The 22,601-nt window shown below is 39.4% G+C and overlaps 1 protein-coding gene across 4 annotated transcripts in view; it reads left to right on the forward strand.

Moving 5' to 3' along the window:
- ACAP2 (ArfGAP with coiled-coil, ankyrin repeat and PH domains 2) overlaps positions 1 to 22,601 on the forward strand; it is a 117,468-nt gene that overhangs the window by 88,712 nt on the left and 6,155 nt on the right. For 2 of the 4 annotated variants that reach the window (XM_089675645.1, XM_089675646.1), the window contains 5 exons: positions 1,637 to 1,821; positions 10,308 to 10,513; positions 13,919 to 14,028; positions 15,787 to 15,897; positions 19,460 to 19,521. In XM_089675645.1, the coding sequence (XP_089531771.1) occupies positions 1,637 to 1,821; positions 10,308 to 10,513; positions 13,919 to 14,028; positions 15,787 to 15,897; positions 19,460 to 19,521 (674 nt within the window). Of the gene's footprint in view, positions 1 to 1,636; positions 1,822 to 5,627; positions 5,709 to 9,780; positions 9,869 to 10,307; positions 10,514 to 13,918; positions 14,029 to 15,786; positions 15,898 to 19,459; positions 19,522 to 22,601 lie in introns of those variants that run through there. The other 2 variants (XM_089675648.1, XM_089675647.1) reach the window with 2 other exon arrangements.

A 22,601-nucleotide genomic window follows, 5' to 3' on the forward strand; every position in this document is an offset into this window, starting at 1 on the left:
TGTTCCTCCTTGCTCAAAAAAGCAGATACCGGTCCAGCTGATGTGTTAAGCACCTTCAACGGCCCTGTCCAGCTCTCCTAAAGTAACTGCCTGTCTCCGGCAATCTCCTCTATGCTCTTGAGACTGTGCTGGGAGACACAGCAAACCTTCTGGCAATTGCACATATTGATGTGCCATCCTGGAGGAGTTGGATTGCCTGTTCAACATCTTTAGGATCAAGGTATCTCCTTATTCTACCAGTAGTGACATTGACCCTAGCCAAATGCAAAACTAGTGAAAAATAGTCAGAAAAGATGAGTAGGAAAAAAGAGTCATTGTCCTCCACCTGTAAAACCATTCCTGTTTTGAGGGTCGTCTTCTTGTTGCCCATCTAGTGCACCTGTTGTTAATTTCATTAACACCAAAGCAGCTGAAACTGATTAATAACCCCCTTTGCTACTTAACTGACCAAATAAATATCCCAGGAGTTTAATTGACTTGATGCTATACTCTGATTAACCACTTGCCTACTGGGCACTTATACCCCCTTCCTGCCCAGGCCAATTTTCAGCTTTCAGTGCTGTTGCACTTTGAATGACAATTGCGCGGTCATGCAACACAGTACCCAAACAACATTTTTATCATTTTTTTGAGACAGAGCTTTCTTTTAGTGGTATTTAATCACCACTGGGTTTTTTAATTTTTTGCTAAACAAACTAAAAAAGCCTGAAGATTTTTTGGGGAAAAAAGTCTTTGTTTCTGTTATATAATTTTGGAAATAAGTAATTTTTTCTCCTTCACTGTTGTGCGCTATTGAGGCTGCAGTAATGGGCACTGATAGGCATTGACAGGCATCACTGATGGGCACTGGTAGGTGGCACTGACTGTCACTGATAGTTGGCACTGAAAGGCAGCTCTGATGGGCACTGGTATGGGGCATTGATGGGCACTGACAGGTGGCACTGATGGGGCTACACTGATAATCAGGGCACTGATGGGGCTACACTGATCATCACTGTAGCCCCATCAGTGCCAAGATTATCAGTGTAGCCCCATCAGTGCCATGATTATCAGTGCCATGATGATTAGTGAAAATGTCCCCTCTGAGGAATGCTGCTTACTGGCATTTTCTATTTACATACTATCAGCTGTGATTGGACACAGCTGATCACGACATCGGCTCTTTACTGTGATCGGTGATCTGCTGTGTCCCACGGACACAACCCACCACCGATCACCACATGTGCAGCTGAGTGGGAGGACATCGTATGACGTCCTCCCAGAACGAAAGAACCGTCACCCTCCTGTCATTTCCTTATATGGTGGGCAGGAGGCGGTTAAAAAGTGTTCCTTTAAATTTTTTGAGCAGTGTACTTAAAGACCATGTAAAAAGCCAATTAGTATTTTTTTGCTTCTGGGTTTACTGGTTTTATCCCTTATTGTTTCTTTATCATGTCCTCCACATGTTTTCTTGAGAAGATGGCCATGTGATCTAGGTAATTATAGTCAAATCAGGGGGTATTAGTTAAGTAATATATTTAGCTAATTATTATTGTAGACCCTTTGCCTCATTTTTGGAATAACCTGGTGGGATTGTGGCAAAAAAACTGTTCTCTGACAGCACACATTTACAAAAGCATTATTTTTATGTTGAAAGACAGGAGAAAGAAGCATACATCAAAGCCAAGTATGTGGAAAAGCGGTTTGTGGATCATGGTCGTGAATCAGCATTAGTAGCAAGAAAGAAAAGCCTATCAGAGAGAAGAAATGACAGCCGCCTTAGTTCAACTGACAAAAGTCTAGGAGCAGAAGAAAACTCTAGAACACCCACCAGATTATTAGGTAACTACAAATATCCTATGGTACTTCAGGTACATGTAATTTGATAGTGAACATGAATATTCTGATTATGAATTCTTCGTATGCAAATTTCTTATAGTAAATTTTTACATTTTTGCTTTATAAACGCCTCAGTATTCAGTAAACACACCTATTGCTGCTCAAACAACATGGATCTACCATTTAATCAACCATAGATGGTAGCCTTTTAATTATAGGCAGAGCATTAGTGTCTTTCTTTATATTTTAATAAAAAAGAAAATGTCAGCACAAATGTCAGTGCCATTGACTGGCTGGATTTTTGACACAGGTCGAAGTGCCAGCACAGAGCCTCTGATACCCTTTATTGAACCGGAGAACCCTCAAAACTCAGAATGCTCTGTAATGCAAATGGAAAACCAGTTTCATGTTTTACGGCCCCAGACTATCCCTTAGCACTTCATGCACCTTCCTGTGGTCACATAAGACTAACCTTAACAGTAATGGGTTAACAACAAGAAATATAATTGTAAGTTGATTGTCTGAAGTGACCTATCAGCTAGCCCTGTGTCTTAAATGCCAGGAGCTATGTACAGTTATATGTATAATTTCTACACAGCACAGCATTCACATGATCACTGTAGAGCACAAACTGCTAGAATTAGTTACTATCTGCATGGATTCAGTTAAGCCTTACCGATTCCCACATCTTCTACCACTCCAAACACGTAGCTGTGGAAAGCAGAATATACATCTGTCTTATTTTTAGCCCTAGTCTGCGGATGTACTTTCTTTACTGTAGCTAAACTTATTCAAGGGCTCCTTTTTTCTAGCATTTTCTGTTCTCCAGTGAATTGAGCAAAACAAATGTTACTTTTTTAGTTCAGAGTCCCTTTTTTGCAGGTATAGGACAAATACAAACAGACTGTACATAATCAGTGCAACATTTATGCTGACCTGTATCTGACGACACATCTGTGGGAAAATGTTGGGAAGTAAAATGCAAAGGTGGGAGCTTATAATTGGGAAAAGGGGGTGGGGTTGGACTGCCATAACTGAATAGATTGTGGTCTGCATATATTTGAAGTCGGTGACTTAAAATGTTCTAGAGCCATTGAATCAGCAGGATAATAAAGGAATAATTATTATGAGAGGTAGGCAATGGTAGCCTGCTTACTTTCTCAATACAGTCCTATTTAAAAAAAAAAAGAAAAAGAAAAAAAAAAGGGTTTTAAAAAGGTATTCTTTAATCATGTGTTCACAGGTTTATATATACCGTAAGTCAGCTTTCCAAGACAGCATAGTGTTGTGTCCATTGGTCAGAATTTGAGTATGGCCAGAGTGAGTGTTGGTTGCCTGTAGTCACACAGCCTCTAGGTACTGAATAGAATCAAATATAAAGGCCATGGTCAGCCATTAGCTGCAAGCTGCCTATATTAAATAAAAATGATGGGTATTTCACGGTTTAACATGTGATTCTCTGCTGTTTTAATGTATGCTGTACCTACAGTATATACTGACAGTGTTGCTTGCAGTCCTAAATCATACCATTCTTGTGTTTGCTCTTCTTTGTAAGTACTGAAGGATTCTCTTGATGTCAAAATATCACTGTGTAATTGTAGTTACTACATGTCTTCTCGTTGATTGGTTTGTAAGCTGCCTAGAAAACCCTGGTATATTCTTCTAGATTTTATTCTGCTAACATGGTAGATGACTGTCCAGAGCCTGTATCAGTAAATGGATTGTCTTTTTCCTTTTACTGCATGCAGTATTTTGCCAGCTGTCCCAGCCTTATAGGTGATCATTTTTTTGAAATGGTATACAACTGATATGCAATATTTCCAATGTTTGGCAATATTGGTTATGTTGCTGCCTAATAAAAATAAAATAAGCAGTTGCTGTAGTGGTTATACAAGTGATGTGATCCTTTACTCCTAAGATACACTAACAAAATATTAAATGATTATTTATAAGTTTATATCTAACTAGAGTTTTCACTTTAGAGAACCTTGTTTAGGGCACACAAAATGTGGTGTTCACAGCAATCAGAATTTTCAAAGTAAGGGAAGAAGAAAAGATAAATAAGCAAGAGTAAAGATTCTTATACAGATGAACTCTTGGGTGATTATTTTGAGACTTCATTATGTCTAAATTAAAATGGACCTAGCATCAGATATATATTTTTTTATGTTACCAACATGCAGTTCATAACACTTGTAGGTATTTCTTAACTCACAGTGAGAACACAGTACTCCTGACAACGTTTTCATCTCTTCTCCCGTGGAGGCTGATGCCATCTTTTTTTCAGAGATGGCACATTATGTGTAAATCTCTGTTTGTGCAGTCCCAGAATGTGCAGTAATATTCATAGATATTTGTGGAGAGAACTATGGTATGCCACTTTTATCCCCCTCTAGCAGCTATATAAAGGTTATGTAGGGACATGAAGAAAGGGGTAGAGGAGCTGATAGCAAAGACAGGAATTACACTCAGACAAGAGGAGAGGGTATGAAGTGCAGTCAAGGTAGATGGGCTGTGTTCGGGAATTGGCTCTTTTTGGGGAAGTAAAATGTGTGCACCCCCCATCCTCAGCGCTTCTTTGTTGCCACAAAATTACAATGTACTGTCTGGGTGACCACTGAGGATGGTGATTGAGGAAATGCTTCCTCCTGCTTGTAGCAGACTAATTACTAATTGTCTTAGATTTGCACTCACTGGAAGACATTGAGAGACTGTGCCCAGGCCAAGGTAGGAATTACTTTTTATTATAAAAAAAAAAAAAAGTTTCTTTAAAAGTAAATTGCTGCTGTATTTTACTGTTTTTTGTTTTCTAGATCAGTACACATGGAATTATGAATGCTATATGAACCAAAAATGTATCCAAACATATTTTTTGGTCTAGCATTGCTTTATGTAATCATCATGAGCTTTACAAAGAATACACTGACAGGTGCAAACCTGAACTTGTAAACAGGGCGTGGAATACTGAAATGTGAACTTCGTAATTGTATGGGAGTTAATACTCTCTCTTACCAATGTTTTTAATGGATTAAAGCAAATGCAGTCAATATGTGCAAACCTGCTGGGCTAAGTTAATGCTATGAATAACCTAATATGTGCATACCTTTGAAGTTCTTAGTTCTATCAAGATCATTCATATGGCCTAACAGACCCTATCACCAGACTATTAATTTCAACAAAAATCTTCCCATAAGCTTATATGAGCATTCAATGTATTTTATAGACGTCAGACTTCCAAAAGCCCTGTGACTGCTACTGGGAGATGCCATCTTGAGTGTAATATCAACAGGCTCAGCTATCTCACATGTGACGTGACAGTCTATAATATTCCTCTTCTCTCCTCCCCTAAGTGCTTACCAGCCTAGTGCATTATCCCAGGGCAAGTTTAATAAGATACTGATAAAAACAGAAATATGCAGCAAGTACACATTTACTTTTTTCTGTGCTTTAAGTTGGTGACAGGGTTTCTTTAAGCTTTACACATTTGTTATGGAGCAATACATTTCCTTGGTTGTGCATGCCTATCTGAGCATGCAGGCACATTATATATTGACATACTTTCTTGGTGATTACAACTACTATTGCTGTAAAAATATCAAAGACCAAACTAAGACCACCCAACCCTTCCAACTTCACTACTTTTCATGAAATAAAACCAAGTATGCTTAGATCTTGGAATGTTAAAACTGACACTTTCTTTTTCACCTCAGTGCTGTCTGTTTTCATTTGACCCTTTTCCTTCTTTCACTGCCTGCTCTATGCTTTGCTAACCTGCATGTCCCCAGCAGTCGCTGTTACCAGCGATGAAGCCAGACGGGAGTCTCTGTTCTGTCCTGATGAGCTAGACTCGCTCTTCTCCTTCTTTGATACCTCCTCAAAGCTGCGTAGTAGTAAGTAACAAATCTTGTGTGGTGTGGACTGTTTGCTGTGTTAGCTGATCTTGTCCAGACTTTACCACTTGCTTCTTGCTAACAATTCTTAATGCTGGATTTCCTCTTTCACTAATCAGTATGCTGAAATGTATATCCCTTAAAGCAGAGCTCCAGGCAAAAATCCTAATCTCAGGATCTCCATTATGTACCCCAAATATACAGTATGTTGTACCTTATTCTTACAATGGAAAGTATGCTTAATCTGTACATTTCCCTCTCCACCTTCCATAAACTGTGGTAATGGCACTCACTGGTCGGATTTTATTGACTAAATACCTTCCTAGAAATAAAATGGCTGGTGAAATTCTGCTTCCTATATCACCTCTCCTCTCCAATCCTACTGATATGGACAATGCCATAGGTATTGGTAGAATAAAGACCTCATCTCTGTTTTCACATGTCCACAGGTTTATTCTTACTGGTCTGTGCAAAGCTATTGTGCTCTATTTGGCGTACAGTGCTGACTTTTTCCTTCTCCCAGCCTGGGTGCTGCTGTATAGGCGATTGCTTTTAATCAAACATATGTTTTAATGGAATGTATGGTGGATTTGTATTTTCTTTTTCTTTCTTTACTATGGCCAAAACGAAAAAATAAATTATAAGTATTATGTTGATAAGGTAAATACCGTATTTTCCGGCGTATAAGGTGACTGGGTGTATAAGACGACCCCCTAATTTTACAGTTAAAACATGGGTTTTGGCCTATACTTGCTGTATAAGACTACCCCCCCCCCACTTCCGAGGCAACACCAGTTTTTTTTTTTTTTTTTTTTTTTTTTTTTTTTTTTTAATAAATTTTTATTGAAAAAATTTTTTCGAACATAACATACATTGATAAATGGAAGGCCAATCACAACAAGCCTGCTTGGATTGGCTAAGGTTGTAATAGACTGCCTCTCTGACTCTGGCCAATCTGAGCAGGCTTTTTACTAGAATACAGTGTATAAACATACCGTACATAATGTCCCCATTATTACATTTTAGCCCACTGGATATGCTTGTAGATTCGGCTACATACAGAATATAAGATCGTATTTACCTTTTGAAGCCGCTGGATGTGCTCTATAATACTGTGGCTTCGGCTACAGAACGTCCCTGTGCTGACACTGTATGAACTGCGCTAAGCCAAATCACGACAAGTGGTCTATTCATAATTCATATGCATAAAAAGCCTGCTCGGATTTGCTGAGTTAGAGAGGCGGTCTATTCAACCTTTGCCAATGTAGGCTTGCTGTGATTGGCTCAGTGCGGGACAGTGTCAGCACAGAGACGTTCTGAATCCGAAGCTACATAGGGCTTCCAGCGGCACATCCAGCCGAATATAAAGAAGATACATCCAGCGGGGTAAATTATTTTTTGATTAAATAAATTAATTATTGGCAGTCTTTCACTTGGGGATGTTACGGTATATAAAGCATTGCTAGATACAAGGTCTTGTTTTGTGGCACAAAATGTGAACTGTGAAGTTCAGTCAACTGTATCGGGCAACCAGAAAAACCTGGAATTGTTTTCAGTGTTCTGTGGGTTATAGGCCTTTTCCTAGTTAATTCACCTAATAGTTTAATTTTATACACTTCATATACTAAAGGGGAATTTGCAAATATAAGGCAGGTCATAGATGACACAGATTTTCGATTCCCTCATCAACACACTCAACACTGATCGAGTGAAGTAAAACCCAACAGGCTGGTTGTACAGAAGTTGACCGAGAGATCGTCTTCTGTACAACCAGGCTTGCCATCGATGGATCGAAATTTGGCCAGTTTAGCCTATGACCAGCTTAACAATACATTTTGTAAATCCTATGCTACGTATGTGTTTTTTTTTGTTTAACATATGCAGTGTACACACACATATATATATATATACACACACACGCACACACGTGAAAAAAGCATTAGATGACTAGGTAATATTTTTCATGATAATTAGACATGACAAAATCATGCTCAGAGATAACAAAATAAGGGCAGTAAAATAGGACTCCCTTCCACATGGATGTTTAAAGCCTTCTGGATCGTAAAAAAAATGAAAGTCCTCCCTAAAAAGTGGACAATGCTAACTATTTGGGCCAGAAAAGGCTGTCAATGAAACAAGCATCAATTCACTTCCACACATGCACTTCTTGTGTTATCCCAGTCTTACAAACTGCAGAGGAAACTTGATAGAGAATCTTTCTTTTTTTTTTTTTTTCAAAAGATTGAATTGCCAGCTGATAATAGAGATTTTCACAAGTAAAAGGAAGTGAGAGAAGAAAAGGTAAAGAAAAATGAAAAAAAAAAAATGCAACCTTCAACAAGGATTCACACATTTTTTCAAATATGAATCTGATTAAAAATTGTGTGAAAGTTGCATAAATCCTGGGTGAAAACTTTTTATAAATAAATGTATTTATACTGGATTTACCACTGAAACTATACACAAATGGATAGCTATTTTGTATTCTCCATAGCTGGTGTAGGATCACAGGGGCATGTTTATTAGCTCAATCGTGCTACTAAAATTGATAGCTAATAATTGTTAAAAGAACAAACCATTGCTACAGATAACACAATATGGTTTGAGTTACACATGTAGCATGTAATATCAATTAATAGACACCGATCACATAATTCTTGAAATAAGTGCAATTAATTGCTTGTACATGCTGCTTTGTATTTCATCAAGCCATTTATTAAACACAAAAATAAAACCATATATACAGTTTATTGCAACTTGGCAACATAGATGTGGTGGCTGCATTCTTAGTTTCCTTTTAGGTTTTTTTCATATTTTATTTCCACCTTGTGATCCAGCCAGTAATCTATGATTTTTCAATAATGTGGTACTTACAATGGTCAGGTTTTATTCATTTATGTGAAATCCTTACCCCAAAAGAGAAACAAAACATATGCTGTAATTGCTCAACAAGTGTGAGCTGGAGTTCAGCTTTAATTTGTTAGTCAAGTCCATCTAAATCTGCTAGTGCATCTTGCACTACCCTCTGCTTAGATTGACAATGCTGCTGACCAATGCTGCTCCTCTGTCCATAGTGGAGATGCATGAAATGTTTCACTGGCCACTTCACCATGCTAAAAATAAAAAGGGGAAAAAGCCCTAAAGAAAACCTATGCTGCCACTAAATTTTAAGGATTAGTTAGCAGCAATATAAAAATGTTTTTCCAGTTCAATACCAATTTAATATTTTGCAGTTTACCATTCCTTTGCTGCTTACCTGTCCCACTTCACTTATGCTAATCAAAATTCGGACTGTCCAGCAGCTGTGACCTCCCCTACTTGATATAGAGATCCATTCATTTAATGTCAGAATCCAGGGTCCCAACAGGGCGCTTCCTCCATCCATCTCGTTTATGTGCTTGGAGGAGGAATTTGTCTATTTTTTTTTTTTTTGTTTAGCCCGTTGGCTAAATGATTAAAAAAACAAAACAACTTACCTTGTATGGCCAACTTTAGAGACCAATTTGGACAGCAGCATTGTTCAGTCTGGGGAGAGGGTCGTGTTAGATGTACTGGCAGATTTAGATGGACTTGACTAACAAATTAAATGTGAACTCCATCTAACACTTTTTAAGCCATTTCAGCAAACTGCTTTTTTAAGGTTCAGTAGAAAAAAAATATACAGACTGATCCTAATGGGAAAAAGTACACAGTTTTATTTATGGTAGGTTAGTGTTCTTGGAGGGGGAAAACTGCTTTTAAAGTTTTTTTTTGTTTGTTTGTTTTTTCTAAAGCTTTGAGACTGTAAAATATATAAGACCCCGCCTTCTGCACAAATTCAAAATATGACATTGAGGCTCTGTTCACACTAGTGTGATTTCAGATGTGACAGAATCACATGACAATGGAAATCACATTGCAGTAGTGTGAAACTAGCCAAACTCTAGAATTCTATTGAATTCCCATACAGCAGATTTGCTCTCCAAATTTTTGCCACCCATTATATATATTTTGTGTGTGTGTGTGTTGAACATTTATTATGTGTACTTTGTAGCACAAGTCCCTTAGTACAATCTGTATTTGATTTTACTAGTGAAGAGCAATGACAGCGGAATTCAGCTCAGAGGGTAGCAGGGAACTTCTGGCATCCACTGTATCTTCCAACAGTTTGTATGATGCAGGTTAGTGTCTTTTACTAACAGAATAGGTAGGAAGGGATACAATCCCTTACCTTTTGGTGCCTGCTGAACAAGTATTATGTTTCATATTCCTATATTGGCTGTGTGACTAGAGCGTAACTCATTGGTATGGCTGCCCTAATTCAGGGCTAAGTAAACGCACAGAGCCAGGTAACCAGTGCAAGCAAAACATTCTTAAAGTGCTTGAATCTTTTGATTTTTATTTATTAAACTTTTCTTGGCTGTACATATTGTAACTACCAACTGACTCCTGAATGTTACTTTAATTTCTCTACTTAACTAGAACTATAAACTTTTTTGATCCAAGTGTTTTTAAAATGTATTGATTGCTGAAATCGGAAGGTCACATCATTTTGAATTTTTTTTTTTTTTTTAATTACCAAAACGGTGGAAGGCAATAGAAAACTTTTTCCTATTCCAGAGCCAGAACAAAAAGATGAAAAACGGGATTCTGCAGTATTTCAAGAGTTGGACACTAAAAAGCTTCCTCCAGGGCCGCAGTTGTACCAGGCCGCCTATGAGCAAAACCTTCCTGCAATGTCTGAGGCTTTAGCTCATGGAGCAGAAGTCAACTGGGTGAACACCAAAGAAAACAACTCTACACCACTAATACGAGCAGTGCATGGGGTATGTGTAACCTAAGTGTGCTTGCATGTGCAATTGTTGATTTATTGCTCTCTGGTAACACGGGGTGGTGGATCTTATAGAAAGTCAGTAACTATTGAACCAACGCATTCCTGCCTCTGGGGAAACTGGTTGAAGTTGCTTTGTCATATATTTACCAATATAAACTATTGGGGCAAGTTAAAAAGCAATGAAACGGACATTCAGCAAACATTCATTGGCGGTGGATTATTTGCTGTCATTTGTAACACACCAACCTGGAAAATTCACTTGCATTTAATGTTTGGTGAATGCTAGATTCCCCTGCAGTATAAATATACCCTTAGTGTTTGTGATTCTTGGTGAAGACAGCTGAGCAGAAAGCTAGAGTCACTGCAAATTAGGTTGTTTTTTTTAAGCTGATGTACAAACAGCATGTTTATTTTTCAGAGATAAATGCATGTTTCTGTAATGCATATATGTATAGCTCATGTCTGCTCATCTGTCTTGGTTTGCAATGAAAATATTTAGCAGAATTACATTTACTTAGTAAAGCCCATACGTAAAAATGTTCCCTGTTCTCTGCTGAGTGTGGGTGAGGTCTTGTGATAACTAGAGCTTAAAAATAAAACCTATTACAATGTCCTGTATTTCTGCATTTCACTAACACAGCACAATACCGCATAATGTTGACAAAAACTTTCCTATAAGAGGTCTTTTTTTTTTTTTTTTAACCAGCATTTAAAAGGTAAACTTCAGGCAAATATAATTCAGCAGTGTATTAAAATAAACTATAAAATGGACACTTAAAGTGATTCTAAAGGCTTACATTTTCTTAAAAATAACAAACATGTCTATACTTACCTGCTGTGTGCAGTGGTTTTGCGCAGAGCAGCCCGGATTCTCCTCCTCTCAGGTCCCCTGCCAGTGCTCCTGGCCCCTCCCTCTTGTCGGGTGCCCCCACAGCAAGCAGCTTGTTATGGGGTCACCTGAGCCTGCTCACTCCCCAGCTGTTGCTCAGTGAATCCATTCACACATGGAGGGGCGGCTCATCTGCACCCCCTATCTCCTCTCATTGGCTCACTGGCTGTGATTGACAGCACCGAGACTCCAATGCACATAGCTGGATCAAGAGGGGGCTTAGGTGGGTATTGGGGGGGGGGGATGCTGCACAGAGGTTTTCAACCTTCATGCATGGAATGCATGAAGGTAAAAAATCCTGAGCCTTTACTACCACTTTAAATAAGCTAGGGGAAGTACATAAATAGTTCCATGTACAACAGGACTTGCATAATAAGCACAATGAGAGGGGAGGGTCGGCACTGAGGGAGGATCAGATAAGGTTCTGTTGCTTTGCACAATACTGTCAGCCTGTCCCTGTGAACATGCTTACAGGATTGATGAACACAGCCTGGAAGTGAGTTATCAATCGGAAAGTAGGAAGTCACATACCAAGGACATCAGACTATATCCAGCTTTATTAAACCCAGACTTGGCACACTGCAGCCCCACTTAGGACTGCCTCTCTCTGTTTCAGCTAATACAGGCTTGATTATAGAAATCTCTTCTGTCATTAAGCCCATATTTGAAACTTTAGAGAGGGGGCAGTTCTAGGCAGGGCTGCAGTGTGCTATGGCCGGGTTTATTAAAGTTAAATGTGATATTGATGGGCGACTTCCTGCTTTCCTATTGACTTGATAGTGTGGTTGGTTTCCCTTTTGGTTGGCATCCAGAGTGCCAGAGGCAGTGAATTTTCATACATGCTTGGAGTGTGATGATGTCTTTCCATATATCTATAGGGAATAGGTTCTTGACTGAGAAGTGCTGCTTGACTGCATTGGTGGGCAGGCATCTAACTGGCAAGGATCAGTTCATGCCAGCTGCCAATCTTTGGGCACATAATATATTTCAGTGTTGTATTTATCTGTTTGTTTGAAGTTTGGCTTTAAGCTTAACTACAGACAACAACTGCCAGATAGCACAGCCAGGAGGGTGACACCAGTTTCTCTGATAAGGAATACAGTGATGTCTCCCTGCTAATAGGATCATTAAAGAACTATCTTTATGCTTTTTTACAATGTTTGCCCCACTCTGAGACCATGTACATGTAGTACTTTGTCCCATGTAGATAGGTGCTTCTTAAGTCTGCTTATGAAACCATTCTTGCCCCTCTCCTCTCCCTGAATGGCAAGTCTGACAACAGCTTGGAAGGAAATGGATCCATCATAACTACAGCTTCAGCTTGTCTTGGCTCAGAGCACTTTCCTTAGGTATGCTTCTTCCCTCTGCATTTTTGTTGTCACAGGAGAGTGACAAGATAAACTATAGTTATTATTGATGCTTCCAAGCTGTTTGATTTCCCACTCCTGGAGGGAAGGGAGGCATGTCAGATTTCATGACGAGAGTTTGGAAGCACATAGCTTCATGAGACAAAGTAACACATGCATTTTGTCACACAGGAGAGAGAAAAATGTGAAAAAATGTAGTAATAGTTCTTTAAGAAGAGGTAACACCCTGATAAGTCATTTCAGTGCTTATTCTATACTCTTCTGTCATTTCATGTGCACACAACAGAGCCTGATTAGCTTCTAGTACTGTTGTGCTTGAGGTAACAGGTGACTCACAAATCTAAAAATATAAACAAGTACACAAATGTTTTTTTTTTTGTTTTTTTTTTATATCTGCCTTGAGCTTACAGTGATTTGTAAAGGCTAGGATATATATATATATATATATATATATATATATATATATATATATATATATATATATATATATAAAATAAACCTGTATACTTACCTTCTCACTGCAATAGTATTGCACAGAGCTGTTCCTATGGTGGCGCACCTGTTGACTCACTGCCAAGGCTAGCTGCTGTGTGCATCCATTGACACATGCAGTGTGGCTAGGCCCTGCCCCCAGCCCACTTCTCACAGGATTTCATTGACATCAGCAGGAGCCAATGGCTCCCATTGCTTTGGCAAATCCTTTGAGAGCAGGGAGAGCTGCTACAGACTGGCACTACTCTGGATCGAGCGGGGGGCTTAGGTAAATATGGGGGGGTGGTGGGTGGTTTGGGTGAAGGCTGATATTCCCACCTAAACATTTTTTACCTTGATGCAAAGAATGCATTAAGGTAAAAAAATGTACAGGCTTTAGAACTACTTGGTTGCTTGTGAAGTGAACCACTTGGCATTGATATACACTCTAATTAGTATTAAAGTACATATTCAATCAGTCTATCTCAGTATCGGTAAAAAATGTCTAGCCTTTAGAACCACTTTGGGTTTCTTTTTTGAATCTGAGTTGCAGTATTCCGAAAAATATATAGCAAACATGGAAAAAGCATTTTAAATAAATTGCCTTTTTTTAACAATTCATAAATAAATTTTATATTTTGAATAATATTCATATTTTACCTTTTTGCAGGGATCTCTAGTAACCTGTGAGTTTTTATTGCAAAATGGGGCCAATGTGAATCATCGTGATGCAAAAGGCAGAGGACCATTACATCATGCAACAGTGCTAGGCCATACAGGGTAAAATAGCAGGAGGTTCAATTTTCTATAGGAAGTTAAAATGGCTATAATGTTTGCATTATGTTGTGCACAAGTCTGCTTTTAATATCATTAACCACTTGCCCTCCAGAGGCTTTACCCCCCTTCCTGACCAGGCTATTTTTTGCGTTATGATGCTGAGTTACTTTTACTGATAATTGTGCAGTTATGCAATGCCACACCCAGATAAAATTTACATCCTTTTTTTTCCCCACGATTTGCGCTTTCTTTTGGTGGTATTTGATCACCTGTGTGTTTTTTTTATCTTTTGCGCTATAAGCAAAAAAAGACTGACAATTTTGAGAAAAAAAACTATATTTTGGACTTTTTACTATTAAACATGTCAAGTAAAAAAATTTAAAAAAATCAAATTTCGTCATAAATTTAGGTCAAATTGTATTCTGCTACATGTCTTTGCTAAAAAAAAAAAATCCCAGTATATGTAAATTAATTGGTTTACATGAAAGTTCTAGTATTTACAAATGGCGGTATAGATACTGGGATTATTTTTTTTTCCATACTAGTAATGTCCGCGATCAGCGACTTTTAGCGGGACTGTGGCATGCATTCTGACACTGGGGAAACTGAGTTGGTGTCACTGACATCCCTGTTACACCAATACAGTGATCAGTGCTAACAAAAACAGCACTGACACTGGGCAGGAAGCGGTTAATGAGGGGCGATCAAAGGGTTGACTGTGTAGGGAGTGTTTTGCTAGGGGGCGGGGGTGTGTGCTTCATTGTAAGCACACTGATCAGGATGGCTGTGCTGTGCACAGCCATCCCAAGCAGTGTGCCCGAGCTGACTTGGAAGAAGACTATTTGTAAACAAAACAGTCTTCCTCCCCGTCAGTGATTGTTGGTAATCACCGGGTGCCAGCGGGTGATCACCGGCTGGGACTCGGTGATTGACATCCATGGCCGCGAATGGCGGCGCGGCTTGCGTGCGCCACTACCTTGAAATTTTGTGCACCCGTGTCGCTTTGTAGTAGTATATCTGCTATACTGTGGCAGGTAAGCAGTTATCTAACCTGGACCTACACGTGGTATCAGACTAAAGACAACACCTCCCATTTTTCATTACTTTTTAAAAACAAGATTTTCTGTGTTAGAATTAGGCCTTAAAGTGTTACTAAACCCAGGACCCTGCATTCGCTATATCTGGTCTCCCACAGTACACACAACATGGAAGTGCAATTATTTTAGTAAATATAAACTGATAAATACCTTTTCTCATCAGCTTTTAGAGCAGTATTGTGACTTCTATCAGTGTCCAGCCAAGCACTGGTTCAAGCTTGTGTGAGTAGTTTTCATTCTGCACTGCGGGGACGCAGGACCCCTTGCCTCTGTCTAGACCGTGCTGATTGGTCCTGTGCTGATCACATGCACTCTCCCAAAAAAAAACCAAACAAAACCCCTCTCTAGCAATACACACCAAACTGAGCATGTGCAGAGTGACTCCACATGATCTGTCTTATCTGGAGATAAGAGGGGAGCACTGGAAGAAGGGGAAGATCAGAGAAGACAGGATCATAGAGCCTGTTTACACAATGCAGATGATTAACCCCTTAGGTTCCACAGTTAGTATAACAAACATGCTTTATTGCATATACAGACTTTACTGTTGTGGGTGTAGTAACATTTTAAGCAATCTCATTTAAAATGCCACAGAGAGTTCTCTTGCATTTATTCAGACCCAAATGCTTGATCGCTTTCTAATTAACTGTTTGTTCCACTGCAGGCAAGTGTGTTTATTTCTAAAAAGAGGAGCCAACCAGCATGCAACTGATGAAGATGGCAAAGACCCTTTAAGTATTGCTGTCGAGGCCGCCAATGCTGATATAGTGACTCTGTACGTACTAGTAAAAGATTAGCATTTTGGTACTCCTAATGACCTATTACTGCATGTTTCGTTTTTTAATACCAAGTCTGTATGTATTTAAGTTACTCAAGTATGGTCTTCAGAAACTTGATTTTGTTGTGTGGACTGAATGTGTGGTTTGCCCAGGCAGGAAGAAGCAGCGGGTTTACTTAATATGGAACTAAACCCATAGATTTAAAGGTTTCCAAAAACAGTGCTGGGAATACTGTCACATTTGCTTGTGCTTTCAACCTGACTGTTAAACCATCAAATGTATGCAGTCATAGCTGATCACATGTGCAGCATCATGGCAGTTGCAGATCACACAGAGGCTAATGCTAACCATGCACCAGACAAAACAAAAATCATTCAAACTCATTTCTGAATAACGAACACTCGGTCGTGAGAGCAAACAATGGTGCCATCATATAATGACCGAATTTTGAACAAAAAATCTTACAATGGAATCAGTTTTTTGTTGGTTTTGTCATGTATGTGCAGTACAAACAGTTTGAATTTTTTTTTTTTTAACGTACAAGAACCACATTAACCACTGGAAGACCGCAATACATATATAAGCTTGTGGTTTACCGTGGTTATGACTGATTTCTTCAGCCATTCCTCAGCTGGCTGTTTGCTGAAAAACACAATACTGAGGTTATGGCAAACCGGAATCCTAGTGGCTCTTGAGCTGCTGGATCGCTTTCTGTAGTTGTGGGAGGAGACTTCCACCGCTTGCCGGTGTTTCTTGGGCTTACTGTTAACACCAACTGGCCCAAGAAACGATCCAACGGTCTGCTGAAGATAAAGATGATCTTTGATCCCCTCTATAATGGAGGACCAGAGCGATGTCATGATGTCACTTCCGGTCAGGTGTAAAAGTAAGCTATTTTTTTTTCTTTTTAAAACAAAAGTTAAAAAAAACATTTTTTTGTTGATATTTTGCTTTTTAAGGTAAATAAGTGATTGGGGTCTTTTTGATCCCAAATCTCTTCTTAAAGCGGACCTGTCATGCATATTTCTATTACAAGAGATGTTGACTTTCCTTGTAATAGGAATAAAAGTGATTAAAAAAAATTAAAGGGACAGTATAAAAAAAAATCTAAAGTGCCCTTATCCCATCGCGTTCACGTGCAGAAGCGAACACATACGTAAACCAAGCACGCATATGTAAACTCTGTTCACAGCACACGGGAGGAATCGCTGCGAACATTCGAGTGCAAACAATAATTCTAGCACTAGACCTCCTTTATAATTCTAAACCGCTAACCTGTAAAAATGTTTGAAGCGTTGCCTATGGAGATTAAGTATCATTGCTTGTCGCCATTCCACCAGCGTGCGCAGTTTTAAAGCATGACATGTTGGGTATTTATCTACATATTTACTCTTTCATATTTTACAAAAAAATTGCGATGTACTTATTCTGTTTTGTTGGGTTTTTTTTTCTAATTCACTAAAGTGTATTTTTTCCAAAAAAAAATTGCATTTGAAAAACTGCTGAGCAAATACCATGTGACATACAAAAATTGCAACAATTTCCATTCTCTAGGGTCTTTGCTAAAATATATATATAATGTTTAGGGTTATAAATAATTTTGGGCAGCACAGTGGAGAAATGGTTAGCACTTCCGCCTGGCAGTACTAGGGTCGTTGGTTTGAATCCCAACCACGGTACCACCTGCCTGGAGTTTGCATGTTCTCCCTGTGCCTCCGTGGGTTTCCTTCCACACTCCAAAGACATGCTGGTAGGTGAATTTAATCCTGTCTAAATTGTCCTTAGTATGTGTATGTATGAATGTGAGTTAGGGACCTTAGATTGTACGCCCCTTGAGGGTTAGGGAATAATGTGAATGTACAATATGCATGTAAAGCGCTGCGTAAATTGATGGCGCTATATACGTACCTGAAATAAATAAATAGAAAAAATTTGAAAAGCCAAAAAATCCTGATTTAAACTTGTAAACAAGCATCCCGGAAAATGCTTGGTCTTCAAGTGATCTTTCAATTTATCATTCATTCGGCAGCAGTTTTCCAATCTTTTCTTTCAATTTGTTAGCTCTGAAAAGGCAAAAACAATTTTCTATTTGTGCCCATTGACTGAATGAAAAAAGAACAAACGGTCCAAATGACAGATTTTCAAGTAATGTTTTGTGTAGTGTATGAGCACCATATGATGGCAGCTTCCTTGGCTGAAAAGGATAGAAAGGTTTAGTACCACTTTAACCACCCCGCTCTCTTACTGCACATACTTGTTTTCCTTTTTGCTCTCCCATCATTTTGTTCAGCCATGAGGAGCAGGGAGGAATAACCGGGAGTTAAAAGGTAGGTTCACTTTTAGAGAAAGCAATCTCTACACCGTACCCTGCACTAGCAGCCATGGAGCCTCTAAGTATCCTAATGCTTGAAATGGTGAGCAGTCATTGGTCAGCATGGCCATGTGACCACATTAACTAATAATGTTTTCTTTTTTCTGGGAATGCAGTTCTGGAAGAAGATAACTAAGACAAGATTCTAATTGATGTGCATGCTCACAAAGCCACGCTGACCAATGACTGCTGAGCGTAATGATGCTCACAAGCTCCAGGGGTGGTACTGCATTGTACTGGTCCTCTTCTCTGAAAGTAAACTTACCCTTTTAAGGATATGAGAAGCATTGATTTGCTTCCTTTACTGCCACTTGACAGTGCTGTTACGATTTCCACACAGGCACATAGCAAGGTCACATGGGACGGCATTCCAGGAGGAAAGGATAAAGAAGAGTGTGGTTTTCAAATACCCAGGAAGCTACATTGGATAACTTGGGTGGTAGAAGATATATATCATAGGAGCGAAGTGTAGTGGGGAATAGAGAGTGGGAAGGGTGTTTTTGTGTTTTGTCTTATTAATGAACTGCTGCATATCTGAGCTCTGTTTTCCTGGAGACAGGCTTCCTTCAAGAGCTTGTTTACCCCAGCATGCCTTGCTGAATGCAGGTTTGCTGGTATCCACTAGGAGACACAGTGCCAATGTGCTAAACCTGGCGTGTCACACTTTTGTTTTTTTTTTTCACAGCCCTTTATTGAAATGTCACAAGTGAAATTTCTGTACAGTCCTATTCACCGCAGCTGTGTAGCAATGTGGTGGTTTAAGTTGCAATCTGCTAAAAGAAAAAAAAAAAAAATCACATGACAACATATATTGTGTATGCATCGAAGCTACACTGGTAATAGCTGCCTGCATAGCCCCAGCATATCTGGTGTGAACAATCCCTAGAGGGCCTGACATAGGGTAAATTGATGAATGTAGCCTGCCAGTTTCAGCAATAATTATATAAAAGTTTGAGGGAATATTAGCTGTCATTAATGTGCTTGTTGAGTCTGATTCTACCAGAATTTTCCACAGAATTGTAACAACCTTTGGTAATTCTGGCTAACGCTCAACCTGTTATAGTGTGTGGCGGACTTTTAGTATGAAGATAAAAGCTTATTGTTTGGCCTCTTAGGCATTTGGAAGGATACAGTAATACTGTAACTTTAAAACAATTTAATTTCTTCTTTTTTATTATTCCTTTAAGATTGCGTCTGGCACGTATGAATGAAGAGATGCGGGAATCTGAAGGACTTTATGGACAACCAGGTCAATACTCCTCCAACAGCCATACTGAAATGCAATATAGGAAGTGCATGCAGGAATTTATTAGCTTGCAGCTTGGTCATGCTGAGTCTTTGGACAGGAAGACAAACAGCAAATCATCCAATTAGTATGCTGTGTGTAGACATGCACTTTCCTGCTGCACTTTAGAAGAGATTTACTGTTGTATTATTTTTATAATGTGGTTGGTTATTATGTATTTATAATATATATAAACATTTCATGTTGCCTATAGCAACCAATATATTATTTTACTTTTCTAAGCCACACTGTAACTGTGGGACATTGCTATATTTAAAGAGTTCTTCTCTAGGCAGTATATAGGCAGCCCAGTGTCCTTTTTTAAAAATGTATTTGAATATATCAAACAGATGAACAAGCAATACAGTTATATTTGATTGCACAGGCAAACTTCAATGCATCATTTGTGAAAGCACTAACAATCATATGTTTGTGCCTTCTTTTATCACAGATCACTGTAGTGTAAAGTTGGTGGAACTGGTTTTTTATTGTGCTGACAGCTTTAGAAGATTGAATAATGTGGTCTGTGTGTGTGGATTACTGTAAGAAATTGCACATAGCAATAGATTTTCGATTGGTACATTGTTTACTGTGAATGTTTACATTGTAGCACTGTTGCCAAGGCACAGTTTCAGTGGCATTAATTTTCTGGATGGATTAGTCATGTGATGAAATATTACCATGAAGCAGGAGTACCGGTTTATCATATGTTACCAGTTTGTCTTTCTGTGAGCATATTTAAATCCATATATATAATATGTCTGCACTTTACTATTTGAAAAGTAACCTGTGCCTTCATATGCTGGCTATGTGAAAGCAGATGGCAATGCATTCCCATTGCCAGACAGTTTTATATAGTGTACAAGATTTAAATATTCAACAGAAGTGTGTGTGTGTCTTCATCCCTTAGTACTAAAAATTACTTTGGTGTAGAAGTATCTTTAATTAGGCTTCCAGCTTCAATGTTCTCTGTTTGAAAAAAAAATCTGTTCCGCGTGTGGCCCCATCCCCAATCCCCCCCAAAAAAATACATCTACACACATTAACTCTGCCGGTTCTCCAAGACTCTTCCGTCTTCCTCCTTAAAAAAAACAAACAAACAAAAAAATCAGGCCATTCAACTTACTTCCCCCTCACCTTTTGCCATGATCATTTTTTGTAATATACCTGAGACTGAAGACACCCACAAACCCTTGTTTGCCCCCATGATATGACTTTTACCATATGCTACCTAGACTAATGACACTTTACAGGTGACTGACACTCTCCTCCAAACTGATGGCCTCTGTTCCAGCAGCTCCTTAAGCCCGTGTTCACACTATGTGGTGTGGGACCCCGCATTTAATTCGCACAGGAATCCCACCGCATTCCTGTGTGAATTACATGCAAATGTCTGTGTAGTGCAATTTGAGTATGGCTCAAATTGCATTGCATCCGCACCAAAAAAGGTACAAGACCCTTTCTTAAATCTGCACCTGAACACCCATGCGATGCGATTTCTGGCAATCACATTGCGTTTTGCGATCTGTTTTGGTCTGTCAGTGATACCCTCACCAGTTCGCGTGAACACGATGCGGTTGCAATGCGGTGTGGGAAATGCACAGGATTCACAGCGTTTTCTGCACCAGATTGGTGTGAGCCGAGTCTAAAACATGATACCTGCAGTTAGGGTTCACTCCTGTAGACTAATGATGACATTGTTGGCATCCTTACTCCTATTACTAATGATGCCTATGGGATCCCCACCCCATCTGATTATAACATGGCTTCACACCAGACTTGATAACACCTGCTGAGCCCCTGGGGTCTGATGACAGCTGCAAAGCATCTTCTATCTTCCTGATGACAACTACAGATCCACCCTGAACCGCAGACACCTATGGCTAACTCCTTTACCAATGATGAAATCTAGACTGGCCCTTTACTGAAAGAGTGTTCGCAGCATTGTCCCCCAGTAGAATATAACAAAAAAAACATACAAAAAAGATTAGCGTGTGAAGGGATTTTTTTTTTATCATAAGGGGATAGCTTTGTCTAGAACAGTGGTGGGCAACCTTTTTTTTCAACTGAGCCAAATCTCGCCAAAACCACAACTGAAATTTATTTTGAGAGCCACATTTTTAAAACTGAAAATACATCCCCCATATAGTAATTCATCCCCCATATAGTAATTCATCCCCCATATAGTAATTAATCCCCCATATAGTAATTCATCCCCCATAGTAATTCATCCCCCATATAGTAATTCATCCCCCATATAGTAATTCATCCCCCATATAGTAATTCATCCCCCCTATAGTAATTCATCCCCCATATAGTAATTCATCCCCCCTATAGTAATTCATCCCCCATATTTAAGTCCCCAAGTCCCCCCTGTGTCAATTCACTTACCTTTGCTCCGCGCATTCCTCTCGCCGTGTTCCCGCGCCGTTCCGGTGTAGCATGAAAATCTGTCTCTCATGAGGATCTGTCCCCCTCGACGTATCTGCGCATGTGCCAGTTTCAGGCATTAGCAGCCGATCGGCGATCTCCGGCACATGCGCAGATACGTCGAGGGGGACAGATCCTCATAGGAGACAGATTTTCATGCTACACCGTTCTTCAGGGCGGACTGTGAGAGCAGCCTAGCGGGAGCCTAGCTCCGCGGGCCGGATTAAAAGGTCCGCCGGGCCGTAGTTTGCCCATTGCTGCCCTATTGCCTGTCACCTGGTGGGCAGTGTGCTCCGGAGCCGCAGCCAAGGTGAAAAAGAGGTGCATGCGGCTCTGGAGCCGCGGGTTGCCGACACCCGGTCTAGAACAACAAAGTTCTGATATTTGCTTATTCTTTGCACAGTTGCACATATAGGTAGCAGCATATGCACACCTCATTTTCATTTCTTGAATTTCAAAATTAATTTTGGGGAAACATTTTATTTTAAATTGCTTAGTGAAAGTATCATTGCAGCAGCTAAAATATTCTTTGCACAAGATGTATAATTAGCCTGGTCTTTTAAACAATATGTATTTCAGGATGGTGAAACCTTTAATATACAGTATATTCCACA

The sequence above is a fragment of the Staurois parvus genome, unplaced genomic scaffold (genome assembly GCF_062004578.1).
Source record: "Staurois parvus isolate SC_StPar_1 unplaced genomic scaffold, SC_StPar_1.0 ptg000155l, whole genome shotgun sequence".
Lineage (NCBI taxonomy): Eukaryota > Metazoa > Chordata > Amphibia > Anura > Ranidae > Staurois > Staurois parvus.